Genomic DNA, 26,858 nt, shown 5'->3' with positions numbered 1-26,858 from the left:
GACGTTCAAGGACAGACAAATTAGGGTGATTATACAAATTGGCTACTATATAGCGCAATGGCAAACCCCATTTTGATTATTCGGTGAATAATCACATTGTACCCCTTCAGTAAAATAATAGCCTCTTAAGATCTATAAAGACATATTTGTTACTATTTGTTTACTATTATCAGTAAAATATTTGCTCCAATGATGTAATGTTTGAAGAACATAATGGTTGGTATTTCAGCTTCCGTTATCGGAGACCAGTTCCAAAACAGTTATCATCTTGGGAAGTTCTTGCTATCAGATGAATTTTCCTTCTATTCCCTCGAGCGGAATGTAGGGCGGACGCATGCTGGGAGCCAAACGTCTTCTTCCTGTTTTCCCCAACAATGCCTACATAAATCAGAAAACAGAGCGGTGCTGGGTGAGACTAATCGAGGATTTCAATCGGACGTCACGTGTTAACTTGGTATTTCTCCGGTTAAAGGTGCTGTCCCATTCCCTGGTGTTAAAGGAACACAGTGTTTGCTAGGCCACAGATGGAGTTGATTGTTGATAAATAAATGGGGAGTGGGGGGAAGAGGCAAAGGCACATGGGGGGGATTCTGAAGAAGAAAAAAAAAAGCGCCACGAAAATTTTAAGGGACCACACGGCTATCATATGTGTAAAGCGCATAAGATGGCTGGCGTATTACTTTGAGGAGATAAACCTTGGCAACCTCTATTTATTTTAACCTTCATATGACACAAAAAAATGGGCACAGATGCTTTAAAAAAACAAAACACAAAAAAACCCACCTTTTTACTGTGGTATATTTTAGAGAATGTAGCCTTAATCCTATCAAGCCCCGTCGAAGATTATGTTTAGAAAAAATAAACTGAAACATCTGCTGTATACAAGCGGACCTTATGGGGTCACGGGGGAAAATTTCGGAGACAGCTAAACGTATATATTTAAAATATTTTTTTCCCCAGAAAAAAAGTGAATGCTAGAGCTCGGAGAACAAAAAGTATTTTCCGTTATATTTTCACTACTGTCACTACTGATCCGGTGTATTGTTTTACGTTAGGGAGAATATTTTCACTTTATTTCCAGCTTCTGTTTTGCCATTTTCTACAATAGTTTAGTTATTTCAGTTTTTCACCGTTTAAAATTTTAGCATTTTTATGTGGGACAGGGCTTTCAGATTTGAGTCATTGCTTTATGTTTAGTTTATAAATATTGTATTTATTACCCTATATAAAACTATTAGTATAGTTTAATATGTAGGTTACTATACTTCATAGCTTGTTGGTCTTTTTCTTCAAATGTAAATGATTAAGGATTTTGTGGCACAGAACGTGATACGTGTAATTCCGGTGATTAATCACTTTACAGCAGAACAGTGGAACGGCCTTCCAGCAGAAGCGGAAGAGGCTAATACAGTGAGGCAATTTAAACATGTATGGGATAGGCATAATGTGCCCCTAATTACCCCCTTTAAAACACGAATCACTCTGGCCGTTTAAAATTTATTTTATTTTACCTATTTTCTACCAAATTGCTAATAAAAAAAAAAAAAAAATTCCCTCCTTATAGGAACACTTTGACAGGTGTGTGTTGGGTTATCAAAATCAGGGCTCGACAAAACTCTGGGTGCCAGGTCGCCATGGCGACTAGAAACCACTTCCTGGCTCCCAGGGTTTTGCAGGGCTGCCATCATGAACCCGGCACCCTATGCTTCCCTGCGGGGTTGTGTAGCGGGAAAGCATGGGGTGCCCCATTCATGGTGGCTGAAGATAGGCAGTTGTGTGGCTGGTCTCTACGAGGAGAGAGAGGGAGGGAGGAAAGAGGAGTAGTGTATGTGAATTATTATTATTTTACTTAAATACCGCCAACAATCTACGCAGCGCTTAATACAATACATATATTCAAGGGGTATGAAAAGACAAAAATTGACAGACTGAGAATAACCGATACATTAGGTGGAGAGAGCCCGGCTCTCAAGCTTACAATCTTGAGCGAATGGGGTGACAAACATAAGGCACAGAGAAAGGGGCGAGAGGTAGTGTGGTGGCTGTATCAATTATAAGGAAGTTCTAGCAGCTAAAATGGTGCGGCTTCTCTGAAGAAGTGGGTTTTGAGATGTTTCTTGAATGTTGGGAGGGAGGTGAATGCTGAAGGTTCGGTGGAAGTAGAGTGAAATCTTGTAGACGGGAAAAGTGAGGAGGAGAGCCTTACCCATGGGAAGAACATAAGGATCGAGTAGGAGAGTATATGTGAATGTTTTTATACTATAGTGTTAGTGTCAGTATGTGTATGTAGTGCAGTGTCGGTGTATATATGTATAGTGCTAGAGTCAGTATGTTGTAGTATGTATGTGTCCTCAAGATTGTAAGCTTGCGAGCAGGGCTCTCTCTACCTAATGTATCGGTTTGTCTGTCTGTCAATTCTTGTCTTTTCATACCCCTTAAATATATGTATGATATTAAGCGCTGTGTAAATTGTGTTAGTGTGTAATTTTATATATGTATAGTGCTAGCCATTGTGTTTGCATGTGTATAAGAGTGTGGTGCTAGTGTGTGTGGTGTTTGTTACAGGTTTTGACATGCCTGTGCATGAATGTTAGCGTGTGTTACTGTAAGGTGTTGCTGTTGGTGAGCATAAGATGTTAGTGTGTTTGTTACTGTATAGTGCGTAAATTAAGTTAGTGTATGGCAATAAAAAAGAAAGAAGGAGAAAAAAATGTTGGCTCCTTACTAAGATGGGCTTCTTTCACATTTTACTCCTCTAGTCTCAAATTAAGATTCTTACTTTGTTCTGATAGCATTCAGCATGGCTCATTTCTCTTCATGCTTTACTCGCTGTAGGAAATATATGTAAAAATATACTTACTAAGTATTCTAAGATAGCAGGGCTTGGTGTGGTGATCACTAAACTGGGATTTTGCAGTCGCTTGCGGTTTTTGTGTGCATATTTGAGTCAATTTTGTATGGGGTCCAATGGGGTTTACCACATGTGCATGCATTTTTTAGCAATTTTTTTAGATAATTAATTTCAAGTCACAGCTTGAAACCAAAATTGTAAAAAAAAATAAAAAAAATATGTTGAATCCTTTCTCTAATTGTGTGCTGTTGAAATCAGCCTATAAAATGTAATTCAGATTAAAAAAATAAAAAAAATAATCTGGATGTTGACTTTTTTTTTTTTTTGTTTTGTTATAGAAACTTTTCCCACGGGAAATAAAACAATATGATATTGAACATCTGTGCACATGGGAACAGATGTGATTCTGGGACCCGAGTTGGGGTAAAAAATAATTAAATATACATAATCTCTTGTGTAACTGGTGCTTTCTGCGAGCTGGGAAATAAATATATAATAATCTGATACATAACCGGACTGGGAATTAAAATTGACCCTGGTGCTTTAAGGCTAGCAGCCGATAAATGTTGTATGTGCAGCTGCTGGCTGGATGCACGCGGCCACACACTAAGCTCATGCTTCTTGCATCCGCATGTACAGCAAGCAAAGTATGTGGAAGGTGATATTTTTCAAAAGGGTTTATTTTTCTATTTTTTCATCTTGAATGCAGACTCAAGGGTTGCCCAAGAAAACAGGGAACAACAGATATCCAGATATTTTTATAGACAATGTGATATTTTATGGACAAGAAGCTCATTTTTATAAACTGGGAAATAATAATAAATACATTTTCAGGGTGTTTGTTAGCATGGCTTAGATCTTCACAGTTTGACTTTAATGGCAACTTAGTATTTTTAAATGTTACTGAATTTAACACTATATTGCAGTATTACTGCCAAACAAAACTGTCCTGCTCCCAAATATAATTATATATTGTGGTTGGCAGCCCTGTATTTGACTTTTTTTTTTCTAATTGTTTATGAGCTAAAATTATGTTATCTATAATCAATATATAAAAGTCACGTAAGAGGATGCCAGTTGCCTGCGCATACAGCCTGGAGCGTTTTGCTTTAACATCCTGACTTGTAAGGTGACAATCGGCAGAGGTCTGGATGCTCCCACTAGATCAGAAGAGGAAATGCTAGAGCGCTTTGGGCATCGCAAACTGGTAACGCAAGCCCACGCGCATGAACCTGGAACAGCATATTGCCTTTATTAAATCCCGTACTCGTGTCTTCAGCCCCCTTGCCCTCTATGCATATGTTCATTCAGACCATTACTAGCTCTAGGACTCGTCTTACTTCTGCACTATAACCATTCAGTCCATCTAGTCTGTCCACTTTTCCTGATGTAAAGGCTCAAACTTTAATCACTCCTTAGATTTGCCATAACCTTATGCCCTTCCATGTTTTAGTTCCTTTACTGAGTTTACCTCTATCACTTCAGCTGGAGGCTGTTCCACTAATCTACTACCCTCTCATTAAAGTAAAACTTTCTTACATGACATCGAAGCCTCTAACAGTCTAGTTTTAGATTATGATCTCAGATGTCCTTCAACACTTGTAAGGCCGCTTACTCCCCAGTGCGGCCAGGAGAAATGTCCCCAGTGTAGATACAAACATGGCAATGATATTTGGGTGAATTTGCCTCTATTACAAGCTATTAACATATTCAAACCTATTTTTATATTTTATATAGTTTTTTATATTTTATAAAGTTTTTTATGTTTTATATAGTTTGTTTCCTCCATAGAACTATAACATAGAATTTGGAAAAAGTGACAAATCTGCTTTAAGATGAATTATATCCTAAAATTGAATTTGCTTATTTTTGCACCTTTCTAGCGTGACTGTGATGGACTCGCCTACTTTAAATTGTCCCTTCGTATCTTATGATAACTTTTAGCAAAGGATTAAAGTCCTTAAGAACCCTGCTTTAGATGGGTGTATCAGCGGATTAGCAGATCATATTTATAAGGTGAATCAATCTTTCTTGTACTTTGTGTCTATATGAAGTGTTTTCACTTCACGTGGTTAAGCTGAGCGGAACATTCTAAGAATTGACAAATAATCAATGCTTGGAAGAGTTTGATGCTTTTAAGACTTATTATTATGTCATCATTGGCATTGTGTGCTCCAAAACCTATTAAAATATTAGGTTACTTCTTTTTTTTCTTCTTTCTTCCCCCGTGGGATGCTTGCGTTTCCCCAGGTGATGAAAATGTTTTTTTTGAGCGAGCGTGAGATAAACGCACCTCCTGTTCTGCAGCTCTTCGTGTTTCCGTGTTGGAATCCTGTATTATATAAACAGAAGGCACTGTTTGTCTGTTTTATAAGTAAGACCTTTGTGTGCTAGTAAAGGAAGCAAAGGTCTGTGGTACGCAGGTGACACGCAGTTGGCAACGATACGATAGTGTATTCACTTTCTTCTATATGTGCCACCAGGCAGTATGAGCCAGCGTCTGTACGGTCTGCGTAGGATGACAGCCCAGGGCTGCGTTACCAGGAAGCCGGGACTGCATGGTTTGGCCAAACATGGAGTAAAGGCTGCAGACATATGTGCCCAAGAGGATTATTCTCTACGTTACATGTTTCTTGGCATGTTTCCATCTTGGCTGTTTATCAAAAAACAGCGGTAGCAGCGCTGGGTGTGTGTGGTACCAGGAGACGGGGAAAAACACAGAGTGTTATTGAGACCGATATGGTGGTGGGACAACAGAGGCGCACGCTCATCAGCATCCCCAGCGTATAATCTGTTGACTGTTTGTGTCAGCGCGCCATGGAATGGTGGTCAACGGCAGGGCATGGACTGTAATCCCTTAACGCGTTAACATATACAATATTTGCAGTCATGTCCATCATGAGATTTTATATTTAGACCATCTATTGTAACCTTACTATAATAGAGGAGATCCAAAATTAACAAGAACATTAAAATTAATAATTTACAACAGTAATATGGAGCAACCGATAGACGTACCGGTAAAGAAGATGCAGCAGGTCCTGCCCGTGCCGGCTTCTAGGAGGACCTGTGAAAAACGTACGGCCGTGAATATTACAGAAAGTAAATGCAGAATTACTAGTTTGTTACATAATAGCCAGATGGGTCATTTAACTCAAACTAAGGGAGTGTTTTATCTCGGGGAAGCCGAGATTTGTGGTGAAAGAGGGCAAAACCAACAAAACAATTGGCTTCCTGTTCTTCACTTCTCTCCCCACTCTTACATAGACCTGGTGGAAGGGGGAGGAATAATCGCACATGCCAAGAACAAAAAAAATAACATGGTTTCTCCTAGTGTGATTCAAATACACACGTATTAAAAACATATATGTTGTGTGTGCGTTTTATCTATATTTGTGTGTGTATACATTACAAGGTCTTTGTGTGTGGGTTTTTTTGTACATATTTGCAGAAATCTCATTAATGGTGTCTTAAAATGTGCATTGCTTTGCTTGGTATTTATGCCGGGAAGGTAAAAACCTTTTTATTTTAAGCGAAAAACAAGTATTTGGCACGGTTCATGTTGGTAATAACAAAATAGCAACAGGCTAAGATTTTATGCTCCCGTCACATAACCCGATCTCTGCAATACAATGAAATGTTACTAAATATCTGCTTTATTTTCATCACTTTGGGAATAAAGCACCGGTCAGTAGAAGGTGTTTGATGCTGTTTAATGGTGTTTGGAAAACTGATTTTTTTTTTTTCTTTTTTCTCCTAGTCTGTTTTGCATGGATTTTACTAAAGTACAAAATAACGTATTTGTTCACAAATTGTAAGAAATGTAAATGTTCATCAGGGGAATACATAGAATTAACCTAACTCCACGCCTATTATTGTAAGTGTAGTAATAGCGGAGGTTATGGATGAGCACAAGCGGAATTGTATCTTGGCCGCGAAGTCGAGTCTTCCTCTGGTTCATCCTTGCAGCCTCATGAGGACCCGATAAGAGAACCGGAGGGACTTGCTTCCTTCTCTTGGCTCACACTCCGTTATCGATGAGCCGAGCCGAGCTAGACTTTGGGCTTTAACCCAAACCATCTTGCCCGGCTCTACAAGTCGTGAGTATGATGGAGCGATAAATAGTCAGGGCTGGCTGTGTCCCTGAATGTGTTGAGCAGGACACCAGATGTTGCTATTTCTTACATAATGCGGATGCTATTTGCCTTTCTCCTTTATTAATAAAATAAACCCGATGATAAACAGGAATTATCGGTTTTGAAGGATTCACGAGTAAACAGATCAATTACCGGCACGAGGCGTGCATTGCGCATGTGTTAGGAGTAGTTTCATTTTCCAGTGAATATGTCAATAAAATCTGCTCACGAATACTGAAGAGAAAAAATATCATCACAAATAACTTTCTATTTCAGAAGGTCGCTTGCTGTCTGCCAAATATCTTGTAAACTAACCAAAAAAAATTGCCCAAATCTTCGATTGGTGGACGGTTGGGGCTGGCCACCTAAATAGAGCTGTATGAGCTGCCAGCTGTTCTTGCAGAAGCATCAAAGAACACTCTATTAAATAGTTAGGTTTTGGTATGTCGGTTATGTCCGTGGGAAGCCTGGATGATGGCAAAAACCACATTAATTCACCAAAAACACTTGATTAAAAGTGGAGGTTAAAAACATTTAAAGTAACCAACAACTTATCAATAGGGAAGAGATAATGAGAATAATTTAGCAAATTGCTGCTCTAAACAATATAAGTGTGTTTTTAATAATGGGGTTTTTTTAATTGGAGATACATATTGTTTACATTTCGTATCATTACACGCATTTACCGTATTTAATGTATAGATTTTGAAAATATAGTATTCTAGACGGTAATCCTGTGAGCAGAGCCCTCTCCACCTAATGTATCTGTTTGTCTTAGCTCTTGTTTTCTCGGACCCCTTCGAATGAATGAACTGTAAGAAGCGCTACGGAGATTGCTGGTGCTCTATAAATAAAAATACTCATCGGAGAACTTGACAGATCCGTTTAAAAGGATCTGTCAAGTTTTGTTAGATGTGGGGTAATAGTGTCAGTATGAACACCTATGGCTTTAAGAGTTCTTAAAGATAATTCCCAGCTTTCTTCAACGCCGAGAAGGACTAAAGGCTGTTTTTGGAGCATTTGTAAAAATATTTCGATGATGTGCTACGAGTCATTACCTCTGATCCGAATAGCGTTTTGGCAACGGGGGAGATTCCATATACCCTAACAGACCTTGAAAGACATGACTTGATCTGAATGGAGCAGATCGAAAGCCGAACATGAAACCTTTTTTTTTTTCTGCATGGCTGGTAGTAGGTGGGGATTTTGCAAACCAAGCATTAAGCATGCGAGGTCATTTGACTGTCTACTATGTTGTTGAACTATAATGTTCCTCTAATTTACGCTGAACCGCTTTGTCTGTCAGCGGATCGTTAAAAACTTCCAACCCTGTATTTGTATATTCCAGGACATTTTGGCTCGGTGAGAGATGAAGTTTTTCTTCTGGCTTACATAAAATCTGATGGGAACTAAGAGGAGAATGAGGATCAAGCTGTGCTTTTGTCTTCTGGTCACCCTTTTCTCCTGTTTTCCCTGTAGTATCTACAGTCAGAACATAGGTGAGTATAATACTACCTCCCCTCTTACCTTTCAAAGTTCCATCAGTAAAGTGTTAGCTTGCCTGGTGTGACCAAGGAGCATAAATATCTTGTAAACTAACAAAAAAACAAAAATGCCCAAAGTAGTGGACTGGTGCTACAAATAAATTTTTGCTTCCGTAGTATATTTTACCGGTTTTATATGCTTTGATTTGAAAACACCCCGTTCATCACCTCCTTTGTATTGTCGCATAATGATAACCGTTTCTTGAAATGTAAATAATAATTAGTAGGCTCAGCTGTTTCCCTTAAACATTGCTCGGTTTAGTATGATCTCGAAGAGCTCAAGGGTCAGTCGTTAATGCAACATAAAGAAATAATAGCTATAAACAACCATTAGAATTAAGCAAAAGTGCAAAAAAAAATAAGGTAAAACAACACATTAATGGTGATAATGGACTGAGAACCGGAAGGTGATTAACCTATGAGCAGATAACACGGAGCATTGCAGTAAATGTGTAAGGAGGGATATTTAAAAGCCTTCTTTATATGAAAGATGGAGATTGATCCAACTGCAGTGATTTGTGTATTTTTTTTTAATAATGTTTAATTTTATATCACGATATCAGGATGGTATCTGGTAGGACTTGTGAAGTCAAACCCCTAAGCTGCATCCTCAGGCAATATATAGTGTGTGTGTATGTACCGTATTAGCTCGATTATCGGATGCAAGTTTGGTGCAATTTTAAAGAAAAAATTATAGTAAAACAGTATTATCTAATGAACAGGAATACAGCATATGTTGCATACAAACAGAAAACCAATAGTCGTTTAAGTCCCCCTCCCTTAATTCATAATGTGCCTTACTTATAAATATGCCACTCTGTCCCCCAGATATGCTTTATGCCCCCATAAATGCACATAGACAACCTCTGCTGCTGCTCACCACTTCTGCTGGGGGCTTCTATGGGCGCTCCATCATAGAATCCCCGGTGGAAGTGCCGGCAGCAGCGGAGGCTGTCTGCGTGCACCGCACAGATGTTCACAGGCTGCGGGGAATCCTCTCTGGCAGCCGGTGAACATCTGCGCAATGCACTCAGACAACCTTCGCTGCTTCTGACCGGTACTGCCGCTGTTGGCTTCTATGGTGGAGCACCGAAAGGTCATGTAACGCCGGCACTCATTCGTAGAAGCGGAAGTGCTGGCAGCAGCGAGGGTTGTCTGCATCGCTCAGATGTTCAGTGGCTGCCAGAGAGGAGGATCCAGGTCCCCTGCAGCTCTGTGGGGGATCTGGATCCAAACCATGCTGCTTGCCCGCAGCATGGCTAAATGAAAAAGAGAGAAACCCACCTGCGCTAAACCCCGATTATAGGCCGTACCCCAACTTTAAAGAGTTAAAGTGGGGCGAAAAGTGCGGCCTATAATCGTTCAAATACAGTATATAGTGTCCTTTACGATCCCCATGCGCTGCCTGAGATCACGCGCACAGAGGTGTACGCTGGAGGAGGCTCAGACTTGTTGTTCTCTCATTGAATAAGCTCCTGGGTAAATCTCTGCATCTCCTATTAGCTCATTGCTCCCATCGGCGGGTGCCAGACTGGTTTGAAAGGCCATCTGCTCCTGTTCCGGCGGTACCTTTTATTGGATAGGTTGCACCTGGATGTTCTTCAGTGTTATGAATGGTTTAGGAAGCTAGCTGCTAATTACTTATTGGAATATTATGGTTTCTAAAATAGATTAAAAACGCACCTTTTTAAAGGGCTTCTTATTGGACAGCTCAGCGAATCTCCCGCCTTTATGAAGTTTCCGTAAATCTAATCTATAGTTTCCAATATGATGTAACATCATTCATGGTATTAAAGAGATCGGAATGTTCAAGTTACCGAACCCCCCCCTTCCTTGCCCCCCCACCAATGCTGACTTTAAGTTAGATATGTAACATGCAGGGTTATTCAGTGTGTAGCAGAAGATCTGATATTTTGATTTATTATTAGTATTTTACAATATTGGGTGGCTTACCTTTTTTATTTTGTATTTCATTCTAGATCCTTCCGAATTCTTTCAGAACCTAACATGCTTAACTCACGACACAGAATATCTACTGTGCACCTGGGATACTCCACTCCCTACGGACTCAGAAGTTGTCTATGATGTTTGCTATAGGTAGGAGTTCTTTTTAATATTTGCTGATATAGTTCGCTGTTTTGGTATTTGTAAGAACGGTACATTCCTCAGTTTTTTTTAAAAAAAAGCTTGTGAACTCATCGCATATGCCTGCCAAGTGAAGTTACTGGAAACTTTCATTAGAAGCCCTGAAATTTACTTTTACTCTTCCTACACAATTGTATCCATGTACAGAACACACGTATTTATGACAGCGTTGTGCATCATTGTTTCAATGCATTTCTTTACATTTTAACACTTTTTCCATATTTGAAATCAATTAAAAAGGTAAGAACAGTAATGTTTCAGTGCGGTACAGTTTAAGAAGCTGTAACACATAGAGCTGCATGCCGGCCATACAACATTATGATGAGATATTGCTATGTAAAGAACACCTGATTAGAACACGGTAAATTTGATGTAACACATTTAGAGGAAGGCAAAGTCTATACTACTGTAGGCTAAATCCTAGCCAAGTCCTGCTGTCACTGCTGGTCTTAAAAAGTTGGGAGGGATCCTGAGTCTACATTAATTTTGTAAAATATGGGAAACTCCTTGGATATGACCGGAAACCGCAGAGGAGGGCAGAAGGACTCGGTTCTATTAAATCCAGCATTTAGTATGTATGACATACTCTAATTTATTAATGGCCTCCAAAATCACATATCTTAGTAGACCCTGCTTCACCATTTTGACCTGATTAGAGAAGGAAACCTCCTTAGAAAGCCATTTTTGTTGCTGGTCAAACACATAGTTCTTCGCTTGGAACGGGATATCTGCTCATTCAGTATTTACTGTCATGTCCGCACTCTCGGTGTGTTCCTCATGGCTTTTACCATCAAAAATCCGTTACCAGGATTGCGAGTGTTTGTCTGTTGTCAATGACCCGGGTATAATGGTTTCTCCTTATTCTATTTCTAGTTCTTCTGAACCTCAAGTGTGTTTCCAAACCAACCAGAGCCTTCTAGAAATTGACTTTAAGGCTTTCGGAATAAATGTCATAAGGATAAAGGCCACAACAGATTTGGGTCCTGTGGAAATAACTTTACAGAAAACCATGCACGATGTCCGTAAGTGCCATGTTTTTGTTTTGTGGGTTTTCTTACGTGTCCACTTGCAATTTGAAATATGTTGGACTTGAAGAATGTCCTTCTTTCAGACATTGACTTCAATGTAACTACGCAAAGATCTTTACAAACTAGAGTAACGCCATTCATACTTTTTGTTGGCAACTACAGATACTGATTGGTTGTTTCCATTGAAACGGAACCGGCTTCTTCTTTTGTGAATCCTCCCTTCAGAGAATACCATTACATGATGTGGGCTTTCTGTGCTGAAAGAGACAGTTTATTGGCCCTGACAGCCCCACTATAGAATAATGTATATCAAAGTACTCTGTGTAATATGTGTTCTCCAAAGTAAATAAATATGAAGCAGCTGCAGCTACCCTTGAAGCGGTCAATCAGTGACGGGAAAGTCCTCCAAATGGAATCAACAGAACTGAACGGCATATTTAACGTCTTGTTCTGGGGATGAATCTCTGTGGTTTGTGATTAAGTTACTCCTTCCCTTTATTATAAGCCCTGTACACTGTATTAAAGATAAAAATAAGGCTTCACGACATGAAGCCAAATAATATACTTTGCCACTGATCACCTCTTCCCAAATACAGCAGATAAGAACCATTCATCATCCAATCTGCCCATTATTCATGCTGTAAACGAGTCATCTTATATTCAGGGTAGCCTTTTAAATTCACTCAATGCATTAACCTCTGACACTTCTGCTGGGAGGCTGATCCGCTTGCCTACCACAGGCTCGGTACATGGACTCTTATCCCCTGACCTTCTAGTTTTACACTGCTGTTTAAGAAAATATAAATGTCTTGAAAGGTAAAATTTCAACAGATGTTTAATTGTACCAGCTGTGCTTATGCAGGTTTTACCTTAAATCCTGGCCTACTTAATAACCTCTGAGTTCATTGTAAAATTCAGACCTCATATGTTGTAAAACTTTTTTTTGTTTTCTTTACACTTTTGGTCACTATTGACATTTTTTACAAGAAATGTAGTATTTTTATAGACTAAGACCTCTTCTAAACATTAAAACATTGTCGAAAGATGTGCATCTTCTGCCCTTTTTACATGTACGTTAAATAAGCCAAATTAACTATTTGATAAGTGAACTCCAACATGATTTTTCATTACTAGTATCAAATTAAAAATGCTTTTTAAAAAATATTTGAAAATGTTTTTTAAAACACTTACAATTTTTGCATTTATATTTGGAGGCAGCGACATATTAGCCATCTGTATGTGTTCTAGGTGTTATCTTAGTCCAATGTCCTACACAGACATCTTAACTCTTTCATACTGCTTTGTGGTAAATGACTCGATGGCTCAGTCTAAATTACCCAGCCAGACACAGAACTAATGAAAGTCTATGGAGAGGCGGACTTCATTAGCATTGCCATAAAGAATCGGCTCTGGGTGGTGTTTGAGCAACAATGGCGGCCTCCAGGTCTGCAGATAAAGAAAAAGTTTATTGGAACAAAAGGAGACTAAACAAGATTTTGACCTACAGCATTGGGTTTTATGCTCAAGTAAAATGTGTTTTTCCCTTGGAAAATCTCCTTTAAGTTGTGATTATAATGTTTAGATTTATTAACAGACCTACTAAGATGAGTTACAGGGCATCTAATTAGAGTGAAATTGCATAAATGTAATTTTGCTTTGTTGTAAAAACATTCAGGAGAAAATTATATATGTAAATCCTTGATGAAAAATGCTCTATATCCACCGAAATATAATTTTGTGTCTTAATAGCTTTTGTTCCATATGCCCCGGAGATTGTCTCTCTCACATCCAATTACCAGTCCGACACACTTTATGCTACGTGGCATTGGAATACGTCCGGTTGTCTTGATGGTGTGCAGTTGAAATTTGAAATACAAATACTTCGTGGTGAAAACCTTGACGTTGTAACAACGGTGCGTTGATACTTTTCTGGGGAAAGCGGATGGCATATAAGGTTCAGCATTGATAAATGTGAAGTTACGCATTTGGCAAAAGTCGAGGAATGATATTAGTTCATATAATAGGTTGCAGGGGGCTTTGGGTGTATAATAACTTATTTCAAAGAGTTCACAGAGTCAAAGCGTTTTATACATTCTTGGTGCAATCTGCTTTGTAATATTGGGTGTAGTTTTTGGCAAATGCTTATAAGGAGAGCACATAGACTAAGACGGTCTGAGACAGTCAAAACAAATTGAATGTAAGTGAAATGTAAACACTTTTATGTAGAAGTGGTAGGAAACATTCATAGATACAGCTCTACACTGATAAAAGGCATGAGTAATATTGACAGGCTCGGTGCTAAGAGTGCTCTGGTGAACTATAAAGAAAGTTTAATAAAAAGATCACTTAAGGATTTCCACCTGGTTATAAGAAAAGGATGGCATTACCTAGGAAAGTAAAGTTGCTATAGTTTTATAGGTTTCCACAATTAATATCTAGGGCTAAATTGTTTTTTAATTAAAAAAAAAAAATGTATTTTGTATTCCTTTTTTATCTGGTATTCATTTCAATGGCACTTGGTTTGCAGTATAAATATTTAGAAAGGTTTAAGTGCTATATGTATGTAAAATTAATATTTTAACTTAAATACTTGATTAAGACTTTTTTTTTTTGCTTTTGAAATTTAAATATATGTTTGTTTAACAAATCTTAATATCAATCAACGTACAATAAATACTTAAAATTCTTCCATATTTTTCTTTATTGAGAGGCAAAAAAGGGAATTTAATCTAATCTTGCAATACAAAAAACAATATAAAATATTAATAAAAATAAAAGAGAATGTGCTGTTTGTTACAATGGCCTGACATGATTACAAAAAAATGTTAAGGAAGAGGGAAGACGAATTACTTTTAAACACATAAGGGGGCCTAACGTAATTCGAAAGAGAAGTAGGATTCCCTAGAAGGAAAAATCCTAGGACAGTAGATTATAATCAAGCGGTACAAATAATCAAAAGCGTATTTTTTGCTGAATAACTCTATATATCCATGAGTCAGACTGTTACTATTTTTGTCCTGTTTTGTGACATTTACAACATGCAGCTTTTACTTTTTAGGAGTCGGTGATCAGCGTGTGCGCCCAAAATAATACCAGATTCCCATGGAGCTGGGTCTCTGACGTCCCGTTGCTCTGTACCTCCCACTCCATACGGGTTAGGTGCTTTGTTAATGAAGAACATTACTTCGGAGACCTCAAGTGGAGCCAGTGGAGCGGAATGCATACAGTATATGGTAAACAGGCTTTTTCAGAGTTTTTTTTTTTTTTTTTTTTTAAGATGCGTTAGAAAAGTGTATTTGTAGAGTTTCTTCATACCCTTGACCGCTGCACAGCATTTAAGAATATCATGGAGTGATACAAATGATAAGCGTAACTAGCCCATCATTAAAATTAGGTGCCCAAACATATTTCCCTCTGCCGCCACTCCTTATATCCCCCCTATCTTTTCTCTGTTTCCTCTTCTCTTCCTCACATCTTACCCCCCCCTCCTACTATTGTTTCCCTCTCCACTCCAACTCACGTGTAATTTCCTCACTTATCCTTACCTACCTCCTCCTCTGTTACACTCTCCTCACCTACCGTCTCCCCACTTTCTTCACTTCACCTTCCCTTGCCTCACATGACCTCTGCTGTCATCACTTTACTTGCCCTCTCTTCACTCGAGTAGGCAGATCAGAGGGGACAGGATGGGTCTTGGAGGATCAGAGAGGAGCTGGAGGAGGCAGGTCAGAGCAGAAGGTTGCTGACCTGTCCTGGTCAGAGCAGAAGGTTACTGGTGAGGACAGGTCAGAGCAGAAGGTTGCTGGTGAGGACAGGTCAGAGCAGAAGGTTACTGGTGAGGACAGGTCAGAGCAGAAGGTTGCTGACCTGTCCTGGTCAGAGCAGAAGGTTGCTGGTGAGGACAGGTCAGAGCAGAAGGTTGCTGACCTGTCCTGGTCAGAGCAGAAGGTTACTGGTGAGGACAGGTCAGAGCAGAAGGTTACTGGTGAGGACAGGTCAGAGCAGAAGGTTGCTGGTGAGGACAGGTCAGAGCAGAAGGTTGCTGACCTGTCCTGGTCAGAGCAGAAGGTTACTGGTGAGGACAGGTCAGAGCAGAAGGTTGCTGACCTGTCCTGGTCAGAGCAGAAGGTTACTGGTGAGGACAGGTCAGAGCAGAAGGTTGCTGGTGAGGACAGGTCAGAGCAGAAGGTTGCTGACCTGTCCTGGTCAGAGCAGAAGGTTACTGGTGAGGACAGGTCAGAGCAGAAGGTTGCTGGTGAGGACAGGTCAGAGCAGAATGGGTAAAGGTGCTGGTAGGATCGGTAAGGGATGGGGCATAGGGTAGCAGTGGGCAACACAGGGAACAGAGGGCATCTATCCGTGTGGGAAATGCTGGGCATGACCTTAATTCAAGCCCCTCTCGGCATCACCGGCAATTCCCGCGCTAAGAAGGCTAATGTATAATGTATAATGTACACATGCTGGCAGATTCAATAGAGTATTGCTGCCTCTGTATATACAGTGATTTTGGCGCAGACTGAAAAGTTGTCTAATCACCATACCAACCAATAAAATATTTCTAATGATTGCTTGCCACCAGAATTCCTTTTAAAAGATGAATTTTCAGTTTTTAATTCCCCTACATTGTTCTTTTCATGTTGTGTGCAATTGACGCCTAACTCCTTAGTTTTCCATTCTGTCTTAAGAGGAGACCCCTGAGGTGCTGAAGATGACTTTGTCTTTTTTCAGTGCTTGCCCAGTATAAGATATTAACTTTAAAGACTCTGTTTTCTCTCGGGCTAATATGCCTATATCCATTTTCTTACCTTAGGGGCAACACTAGCCATTTTTAGACTGCCCCTGGGTCCATCATGTATACATCATGATATGTTCTTGTCTCCCGCAGGCAGCTCTGAAGTAGACGTTATGTATCCTGACGAGAAAGTGGTTGCTGTCGGGTCAAACGTAACATTCTGCTGCATCGTGAAGGAAGGCATGACGATCACCTCGATACAGTATAACTCGAACGGAGTTACACCTTTCAAGCTCGGCAAGAACGCCAGTGCAATTCAATTAAAGAATATGAGCATGTCCATCGAGAGCGGGGATAACCTTTTCTGTAACACGAGGGAGGATGCGTATGAAGCGGGAATGGGGGAGAGCGCGTATCCCATAGGAACGGTGGTCTTTGTTGGATGTAAGTGTCTGAAAAGAATGTTGTTTCTCCTATGCACTGTTTCTTTACTAAGCATGGCCAATTGTGACATGGCTCATGACATTCTTTAGGGGTCTATAAAGACCCCCTTGTACATGGGCAGAACGTGTTTCTATCCTACCTTGAAGGAACTTTGGGTCAGCACATTTAGAAAGTGTTTTTGTCTGGTGTTACTCATATTGTTCCAATAGATCATTTTCTTTGTAATCTGGCAAACTTTCCCAAATTCTCTTTAGTACACACAAGACACATTGTGACTTTTGGAGTATCTGTGTGTGATATTTAAATTAAGTTCTGGGATTGGGTCGCAAGATTCCATAATCTTCCAGATGTAGTTAAAACTCCAGAATGTAGAAATGATTGACCCTTATATGATGTCAAACCGTAAAACTAGGATTCATAAACTCCCTCATTTTTAATATTTTTCAGACCCACCTGATAAATTAAGGAACTTCACCTGTGAAACCCGCGACCTCAAAAAAATTAACTGCACGTGGGATTTCGGTCGAACAACTGGGTTATACGGGCACCGGAAAACAATTTACGTCTTACATGAAAGGTAATTGTTCTGTACGTCGCAGGACAAAGCATGATTGTACTGCTTAACTATACAGCACGGCTTGGAGCAATGAATGGCCAGGTATATTAAAGTGCGTAATGTCTGATCCATTTGTTTGATTTAATGCAAATACAGGAAATGGAATGTAAATAAAAATGAAAATAGAATTTCCGTATCCACATTTTTTCCTTAAAGCAAAATATAAATATATATATATAATGTATTCAATAACCGATATCATATCTTCAATTAGCGATAAGACATTGTATGATTGTGGTATGTTTGTGTGTAGCAATGCCTCCTTTATTTTGCTATTATCATTCAGTAGCTCATTCGGTGTCGTTGGACTCGTACAATGCCCTTTGTTATATCTCAATAACCACGAGTCTAATATTTAGAAAAATACAGTAATGCTAAGAAATGTATGCGCAGAATATGCTGGGTGCCGAGTACGGAAGTGCCCGTTGGGGTGACTTCAGTATACCTAGGGCGTAGGATCGGGTGGTGCTCATGGATATTATACCCGTTTCTGTAAAGTATTAACCCGTGTCGTTAAATTCTTTTTGTAGCATCTCGGGAAAGAATGTCTCTTGTAATGAAGAGGAGTGCACGTGGCTGGATTTTAGTGCAATAAAGAATCAGAATCTGTATAATTTTTCGCTAACGGCCTCTAATCCTTTGGGGCAGTCGGAGGCCTTTCTTGCTATCAATTTGACTGAGCAAAGTAAGTTACAGATTTGTTTGATGAAACATGTCTAGAAAACCAACAATTAAAATTTGATTAAAAAAAAATGTATAAAAAGCAGTTAAGAAAAAAAAATAAAAAAATCAAAAAATCATGGCACTGATTTTGTACATTTTGTGTTTAGCAAAAAAACACTAATTTCTTTAATGACTTTTTCTATATTCCAGCTACTAATGATGGAGTTATTTATTGTTTTATATAGCACCTTCATATTCCACGGCGCTATACAATGGGTTATATGACCTCTTTTTTTTTTCTGGCTAGACATTCCCTATTCATAAAAATATACTGAGGAGACCAGAGTGGCTACTGAGGATTTTTCCACCAAGTGGGACCTACTAAATACTCCAAAATGTTTTATATTTTTTTATGTTTGCAGTTTATCTTTGGCCTCCGAGGGAATTTACCGTACGGGAAAGCAGTCCTACGCAAGTTTCTCTGTCATGGAAGTTAAATGGAAGGTTTGCTTTGCTCATGCTTCTGTGCGAGATTCAAACAAATCTTGCCAACGGAGGAACAAGAACGGTAAATACAGCCATCTCTGTTAATGTAACGTTAGATTATTGCGGCATTTGTACGTGAAGATATATTTTGCGACTAAAATGTTGCGTGAAGTGCCGTTGTTAAAAAAGAGAAAAAATAAAAATAATTCACGTCACTCATGGACTGTAGAGTTGTCAGCCTTCGCCTGGTCTCTTGGGGTTTGTACACTTCCCTGTCTGGGTAACTGATTCAGTCCACGGGGACAGACAGTAAGGTTTAGTACCTGGTTTGGCACTCACACTCTATAAGAGGATGAGTCCATGCTGGCAGGATCTGCCAACATCACCAAAAGAAACTGAGTGTTGGCAACAATGCTAATCAGTTGGTATTCTCATTGGCATAGCTTATGTCCATGAACTAATTCAATCAGTGCCCCAATTAACGAGACCCCTGACAGCTGCAAATGTATAATGGCCAAAAAGGCAATCCGCATATGCTATAGATGCAGAACAAGAGCTTCATGTTGGCTTCATGTTGACAAATTAGAGCGTATTTCCCTAGTAATGAAAAGAAGCTGGAGTGCATAGCATAGTTAGATTTACATGGAATCGGTAGGTCTTCAGCTTTGTAATGGTTTCCATTTCTCTGACAGCGCAATGTCACCTTTTCTGGATTGGATGATGGATTTTATAATTACTCTATAGCCAACTTGCGTCCGTTTCACAGCTATGAGTTCCGAGTCCGTTGTGCGTCTATGCATCCATTCTGGAAGTGGGGGGATTGGAGCGTTTTAAAGAAGCATCATACGTCGCCAGCAGGTAGTACATCTGACTCACGACATATACACTTGTATTTAACTTAATGACAGCGTATCTTTACTTATACACGACTTCTGGTACGGTATGGGGTTCGTTGGACAGGTGTGCATTGTGTAAGTGTGGGAAATATGTTTATAGCTACCTGCGGGGAAATTTAGAGGGAATGATGAAAATCTTGGAACAAGCTAGTTCAGTATTTTAATTATGTATTAATACATAAGCAGCTATGCATGTAAATGTATTTAGTTAGCGTTTCGTGATGGAGCGGGGATGTTGGGTGCTGGTTTTTAGGCATCTCTGGTGATCTAATGGGTTGTTGGGATGTCTCTGCTGGTGAGCATGTCTAGGTTATGACAACATAATGCAACTCTATGAGGCTCTACATGTGAGAGGAGGGCAAGAGAGATGTCCTAACTCGGACACGCGTGCCTCTGCTCCATTGCTAAACCTTTGGTATGGCCCACCTCGCCTGTCCCCACTACCACGTGTATGAAGGTAACTGGTGTGTGGGCAAGAGCTGAGCAGCATTGAGAGGGCTCAACATTTTTAAAATGAAGGAAATTCATATACATAGTGGTGTCCCTGGTTGTTGGTGCTACTGTGATACCCCTTTTGTTTGTCTTCATTGAAGGTTCTTTGATCCTTGTGTTTCTGGAAGCAAAAGCTAATATCTTGGAATTCAAGTTCCGGTACTCCATTTTTTTTGACGCGTATTTTTATTTTATTTTCAGCCCCTTCCAGAAAGCCAGATATCTGGAGGGAAGTCACAGGGGGTTTGGAACAACGAACAATAACGGTCTACTGGAAGGTAGGCAGTACATTGGGGATACAAACGTCTGTAGTTGTTTTTCTTCATGTTCTGAACGGAGTAACTTTCAGATTTATCTTAACCTAGACAAAAATAAACTAAAAGCTGAACACAAGTCCAAAAAAATGAACTGAAAATGTTCCTAGAATGAGACCTTGTAACACCGCACTGGGTTTCATAAAGCAGTTTCCCTTTGGTGCCAACTGTACTTATTAACTGTACAATTAACTTTTTTTTAATAGTTTTTAAAAGGGTGGTTTTGATTTATGGCGCCTTTACATTGTGGTTCATTCAGACACTTAAAAAATTTCACAACAACAAAATAAGGTTATGACATACTGGGAAAACATAGCAACACCACAAGCTATCCACAAACATTGTATTTAAACTTTTTTTATTTTTTTTTAACCCTAAGGGCCACTTGAAATGCATTACTAATTGATCTGAAATCCTTGATTATTTTCCAGTGTGTTTTTTTTTTTTTTTTTGTATTTCAAGAAAATCGTTATCAGAATTGGGGTTATTTAGTTTGGAAAAAAGACGGTTTAGGGGGGACTTAATAACTATGTATAAATATATAAGGGGACAGTACAGAGATCACTCCCAGGACCTATTTATACCCAGGACTGTATCTATAACAAGGGGACATCCTCTACGGCTGGAGGAAAGAAGGTTTCTACACCAGCACAGACGGGGGTTCTTTACAGTAAGAGCGGTGACAGGGCCGGCCGAAGACTTAACGCCGCCTGGGGCGAAGTTTAAAATGCCGCCCCCCGCCGACGCCGGGGGGGGCGGCATTATCTACCCCCCCCCCCTGGTACTTACCCTTAAACAGTCCTGCGGCGAGTCTCCCTGTGCTGCCACGGTGCCGGCTTGTAATGCTGAGCGACGGAAATTCGCGTCACTTCCGGCGCTCTGCATTACAAGCCGGCACCGAGACCGAGCAGGGAAACTCGCCGCAGAGGAGAGAGAGAGGGGCGCCGAGCGGGTAAGCGAAAACCACTCGGTGCCCCTCTCTCTCTCCTCCGCTTCAAAAAAAAACCGCTTGGGGCGGCAAAGTGCCGCCCCTTCTGAAGTGCCGCCTGGGGCAATTGCCCCAGTCGGCCCCATTGTAGGGCCGGCCCTGAGCGGTGAGATTATGGAACTCTCTGCCAGAGGAAGTGGTTATGGTAAACTCAATAAAAGAGTTCAAAAGGAGCCTGGACGTGTTTCTTGAAAGCAATAATATTACAAGTTATCGATATTAGATTAATAGGGACAGAACGTTGATCCAGGGATTTATTCTGATTGCCATATTTGGAGTCGGGAAGGAATTTTCCCCCTGGTATGGGGCAATTGGCATCTGCTTCATAAGGGTTTTTTGCCTTCCTCTGGATCAACACAGTAGGGACACAATATGTATATAGGTTGAACGTGATGGACTTTCGTCTTTTTTCAACCTTATGAACTATGTTACTAAAATGATTATGGGAATAAATAAAATGCAGTATACTCCCTATTTTACGTATCGTAATCTAGCAAATCTGTGTTTTCTTTCCAAGCCTTTATCAACCAACGAGGCCAATGGACCAGTACGTTCCTACAAGGTGTCTTGGAAGCCACTTGAGAGTAACGCAGAACAAAAGTCCAGCCTGCTGTCTGCGATGCACAGCCACGCGCAGATAAACGTCAGCGGGGATAAAGAGGATTATGAAATCGGCGTGGTTGCCATCAATGATGCTGGACTTTCTCCCGCTGCGCGGATAACAACCGCGGAGCTTCCAAATGGTACACTTTTCATCTTTTGGTGAATGTTGCTGTTATGCTCCAGCACATTCCAAAATTGTTAAAATAAGGGGAAAACATGTCTGCACGGTGCATTTTTCTTTCTTAGTCATTGGTCATGTAATGCTTTGGCATATTAATAAATATGTATATTATGTATAAGAACTAAAGAGCAGCGCTGACTACTATTGTATAACTCGACAGGCCATTAACCAGTTTCTGCATTACTGTTGGGATGGGGAATGAGAGCAGGTGTTGACCAGATTAATGCTAATCTATCTAAAATATCTGTATAAGATTAAAGCTAATTAGGGGAGTAGGATTTTTTTTCATAGAATTAACCGTGTGCTGGCTGATTTCCAACTCAGATGCTGTTGAGAGGGAGCGTCAGATTGGATCAGCGGAGGGCATTAATATCACCTGGCATTGGGATAGAAATGTCTCCTGTGGGCATGTCGTTCAGTGGACGCCTGCGTTCCGTTCCCACGCCTCGACGTTACTGTGGAACCGACTTCCGTCTCACCGCACCAGTGCGTTTATCCATTCAGGTATGAATAAGCGCTCAGACCTGTCCCTTTCATCCTTATCTCTAGTGTTGTTGAAGGAGTGGGGTTTATTTATATACCAATTGTTCTGTGAAATATCGACACTCGTGTTTTAAGAGAGAAAGAGGTTTTTCGAATTATTTTGTAATGTATTCTAAAAAAAGGTCTTTGAGTCCTAGTACCGCTTGCTGCACCATTAAATTGTAATCTCTGTATGGCAGAAGCTCACGCTCTATAACATTCAGGTTTTGAACCTATTTTGTGTCGCACATTCTATGTCAATCTAATAACACCTCTGTATCGGACTTTTCAGACCAATTCCTTGCTGGCATAAGGTACAACATTTCAGTATTCGGATGTAAAGAAAACAAATATCAGCTTTTCAAGATGTTGACTGGATACACCCAGGAATTAAGTAAGACATTTAATGAATACAATATATCCCTCACTTCACCATATTAAGATTATTATACATGAGTACGTTTCTTTTGTTTCCATGTGGACAATACGATGATTTGTTAAGTGCAAATTACAACAGGAAAACTAACAATATACAATTCTGACAATAACATTGGCGCACCTTAAGACACACTAATACAGGAGAAGAAGGCGGCTTCATGTTTACAGTCTATTAGATTGATATGCACTTAGGTGATCAGGGCCTGGGGTCTGGAGTATAGATGGACTGGGATTCATTTCTGCGTCCCTTCCTCATACCCCATGACATCTCTGCGTATTTTTTGGTGTACGGTTAGCCGGCCGTTGTGAAATTGAAGCCTGGTTATGCCCAGCAACAAGCCTAAATGAGGGTTATAGGTCCACAAATAAATTAAATAAAAAATAAATTAATTTTTAAACTGCTTTTATTTTCCAAAGACAATTCTTATTAATTGAGAATGCATGGTCACCCTAGTCAGCAGTGTTAATAGGAAGCTTTATTTTCTTTCTTTTTCTTTTTTGTATTTTATATTTTCCTTGGTTTTTTACATTGCTACAATTATATAAGTGAGTTATTTGTCATCTTTGTTTTCTTGGATTTAAACATTTTTCCACGTATGGAATACTATATATTTGTTTTTGGTTTTTTTGCAGGTCCAAAGATAGCACCAAATCTTACTGTGGAAGGAACAACTTCAAATTCTGTCCGAATAAAATGGAATGCTGTTCCAGAAGATACCCTCCAAGGATTCCTGCAGGGGTATTTGGTTTATATTATGAAGCAGGACAATGATACTTCTGCCTCCAATTTTAGAGATTTGGGTAAATCTAATCTTTCTTTTCATTATTTAAATCTTTGAGACAATTTAGGTTGCTAATGTGTGGATTGTGAGATAAAACAGAATTGCTGCTGAAGTAGTTTTAATACTATTTTGTTCAAATATGTATTGTTTCTCCTAGTGCACAGAGGAGTGATTAACGAGAAATCATGTCATTAAAAACTTTTTTTTTTTTTGTAATATAAACTTTGCAGATTCTGGGAAGATAATGAAGAATATCACTAATCCCAAACAAATGAACTTGACAATAGGAGATCTTCAAGGTGGAACAAGTTATTACCTAGGGGTACGAGCATACACCAGAGGTGGTAAAGGTCCCATCAGCTTCATAAACGTGGTGACCAATGACAATGGTATGTTTCTAATGTTGAATTGTTGATTCATATTTTGTTGTGTTTTTAATAATTTTCATTGAATTCTTTATGCCAGAAAAGTATCAAAGATCTGTTAAACTTACTTCATCATTGGTGTAGCAATCTGAGCACAGCAGAAGCTTCTAAAGTCATTGTTTTTCTTCTTCTTCCCCCAGCTATAGGTCTTATACTTGCGATACTCATACCTATTGTAGTTGCGGTTCTATTGGGTATCTTGGCAAGTACGATATGCTACCGGAAAAGGGAATGGTAAGTAAAATATTTTTCTTTTCAATTCTGTTTCATCTTGAGGTTAAACGCACTATTTTTATAAATCACACGTTACAGTAAGATAGCAAAATTGTTTACTTTTCAGTACTTTCTATATATTTTTCCTCTAAATCACAGAAGCAATAGAATATCACAGAACAGAGAGAAGCAAATTTCTTTTGTACTCCCTGTCTCCAGAATTTACTTTATCTTTCCTTCACCGAAGTTTTATATAAATTGTTTGTTTTATTTTGAAGGATTAAGGAGACATTTTATCCAGAAATACCAAATCCAGAAAACAGCAAAGCTTTACAGTTCCAGAATGCCAATGAGGTAACGCCATGTTCTCTCTTTCTCTCCATGTAGAGATGATTTGACCTTCATTTTCTGTCATAGCTATACCTTTTATTGTTTGCTGGGTTATAAGGAGTGTAACAAGTAATGGAAATAATTTAAACCGTGTTGATTTTTGTGTACAAGCTAAAAGTAATCTGACCCTACAGAAGGGAGAATCTTAAGCCTTTAAAGACTTCTCCCTCTATTGGCTTTCAGAATGAATGGGATATTGGTTCATATGACATAGTTAAATGCCAAAGATGTTAGAAAATGAGAGAGAAAATCCAGAACAATTGTTCGATCTGTTCTATCAAATTCTCCCATACCTAGTAGAAGACCGCCAAATATTAAAACCAATCATGCCGAAAGAAGAATAGCTGGTGGAAGTTAGACATATATTATAACTAATTTTCAAAATATATTTTATTGTGTTTCTTATTATCTGTCCTCCGTATCATTATTCTGGTTTTATTGTTCTAAAATGGGTGGGGAGTAAAGGAAGCCATATGGAGTGTTTGTAGCTGTTGTAGCGTGACTGTTGCGTTCTTATCTGTTTCCAGGGGAACAAAAATGTCAAAGTATTGGAGATGAATCCGTGCACCCCCAACAATGTTGAAGTTCTACAAACCGTGCCAAAGGTTCTGGATACTGAACTTAACTCCCCATCAACTGTGGATCTAATCAAGCTTCCAGAAGATGGTTTAGAGACAGATGAGAGTCACACAGTCATTTCATATTGCCCGTCTGCTACCAATGAAGACACATCTGGTGTTCTGGTAGATGGATCAGGGACTTCTTCCCAAGTTGTATATATAGACGTTCAGTCGATGTATCAGCCTCAAGCAAACCCAGAAGACGACGTTGAAAATGGGTTGGACAATGGTGGTTACAAACCACAAATGCAGCTTACCATTAATACTGTGAAAATGGACAGCCAAGAGCCCGCAGCGGACCTCTTGCCAGAAGCGGCAGGGTACAGACCTCAGGAAAACCTTGCATCGTGGCCTGCAGATTCTCCGGGGTCCCCTACATCCATGGAAAATGCTTCTTTTGGAAGCCCGTGCTCTGTGAACTCTAGACATTTCCTCATCCCCCCTGTGGATGATAAAGACTCCCTTAAACTCACGCATGCGGGATGGTCAATTACATCTCTCTTTCATAACAAGCAGGAGGACTGAGTCCGGAATCAGATGGCCGTCTGTACATAGATAGATCTATATGATGTTGGTCCCCCCCCCCCCCCCCAACTCGTCTTCAACACGGAGCAATTCTTGTGTAGTGCGCACTTAAGATTATCCCGACCCTAAAATGTAAACTAATACAACATATAATACACAAACATCCCTTCACATAACTATTAATATATCGTTCTCTCTGTGTGTCCGGGAGCAGCAGCCGAGCTGCTACATCACCCTTTGTTAATTGGTTTGTTGCCTTAAAATATTTGTGACAATAGCATTACAGAGGGTCTCTAGAGCTCGAGGTTCCCGAGCGATCAATGCAAGCAGAGTCCAGGAAGTGGGCTGCGACTTCCTGTCTGAGAATTCTGATGCGGTCTGTACAGAGGGATCATGGGAAATTTGCCTTTGGTTGACATTTTGCTCCATGGCGGCTCCTCTTTAAGCAAACAGAAATAAAGTTAGGAACTGATGAGATATTATGTCGGTTCTTCAAAGTGTAGCACTTTTTTAACCAGAATTTCTCAGTTTTTCCTTGAAACGGAGAGGTTTATGTCTTGTAGATTAACCCTTTTCTGTCAGGGGCAGCACCACTTTTTAACCCATTGATTCATCAGAATAACCTCATCGTTTTATTTAATTTTTTTAAATATATGTAATGTAATATTTCAAGGTCAGTTTAAACATATTTCCCAAATTTTTATCCATAGGTAAATGTGACTGGTGTAAATAATGTTTTGTGCAAAAATTGCACTTTAGGTAATGTTGCGAAAACAAATTTCAAACAAAACTTTATAGCTGTTATTTTTTTTTCTGTGAAAATA

At 39.5% G+C, this 26,858-nt stretch overlaps 1 protein-coding gene across 1 annotated transcript in view; it reads left to right on the top strand.

Moving 5' to 3' along the window:
* LOC149283777 (leukemia inhibitory factor receptor-like) overlaps window positions 1-26,034 on the top strand; it is a 51,989-nt gene extending 25,955 nt beyond the window's left edge. The window contains exons 3-15 of the mRNA XM_089497293.1: window positions 11,550-11,698; window positions 15,372-15,959; window positions 16,590-16,880; window positions 17,328-17,457; window positions 18,582-18,727; window positions 20,235-20,311; window positions 21,853-22,078; window positions 22,444-22,623; window positions 23,713-23,880; window positions 24,092-24,250; window positions 24,427-24,520; window positions 24,778-24,853; window positions 25,417-26,034. Of these exons, the coding sequence (XP_089353419.1) occupies window positions 11,550-11,698; window positions 15,372-15,959; window positions 16,590-16,880; window positions 17,328-17,457; window positions 18,582-18,727; window positions 20,235-20,311; window positions 21,853-22,078; window positions 22,444-22,623; window positions 23,713-23,880; window positions 24,092-24,250; window positions 24,427-24,520; window positions 24,778-24,853; window positions 25,417-26,034 (2,902 nt within the window). The remainder of the gene's footprint in view (window positions 1-11,549; window positions 11,699-15,371; window positions 15,960-16,589; window positions 16,881-17,327; window positions 17,458-18,581; window positions 18,728-20,234; window positions 20,312-21,852; window positions 22,079-22,443; window positions 22,624-23,712; window positions 23,881-24,091; window positions 24,251-24,426; window positions 24,521-24,777; window positions 24,854-25,416) is intronic.
* Window positions 26,035-26,858: the final 824 nt, after the last annotated feature.

Source organism: Sceloporus occidentalis, unplaced genomic scaffold (assembly GCF_023333645.1).
Source record: "Sceloporus occidentalis isolate IW3139 unplaced genomic scaffold, rSceOcc1.0.p SCAF_101, whole genome shotgun sequence".
Lineage (NCBI taxonomy): Eukaryota > Metazoa > Chordata > Lepidosauria > Squamata > Phrynosomatidae > Sceloporus > Sceloporus occidentalis.
The sequence above is the reverse complement of the archived record's forward strand: the minus strand, read 5'-3'. Positions and strand labels throughout refer to the sequence as shown.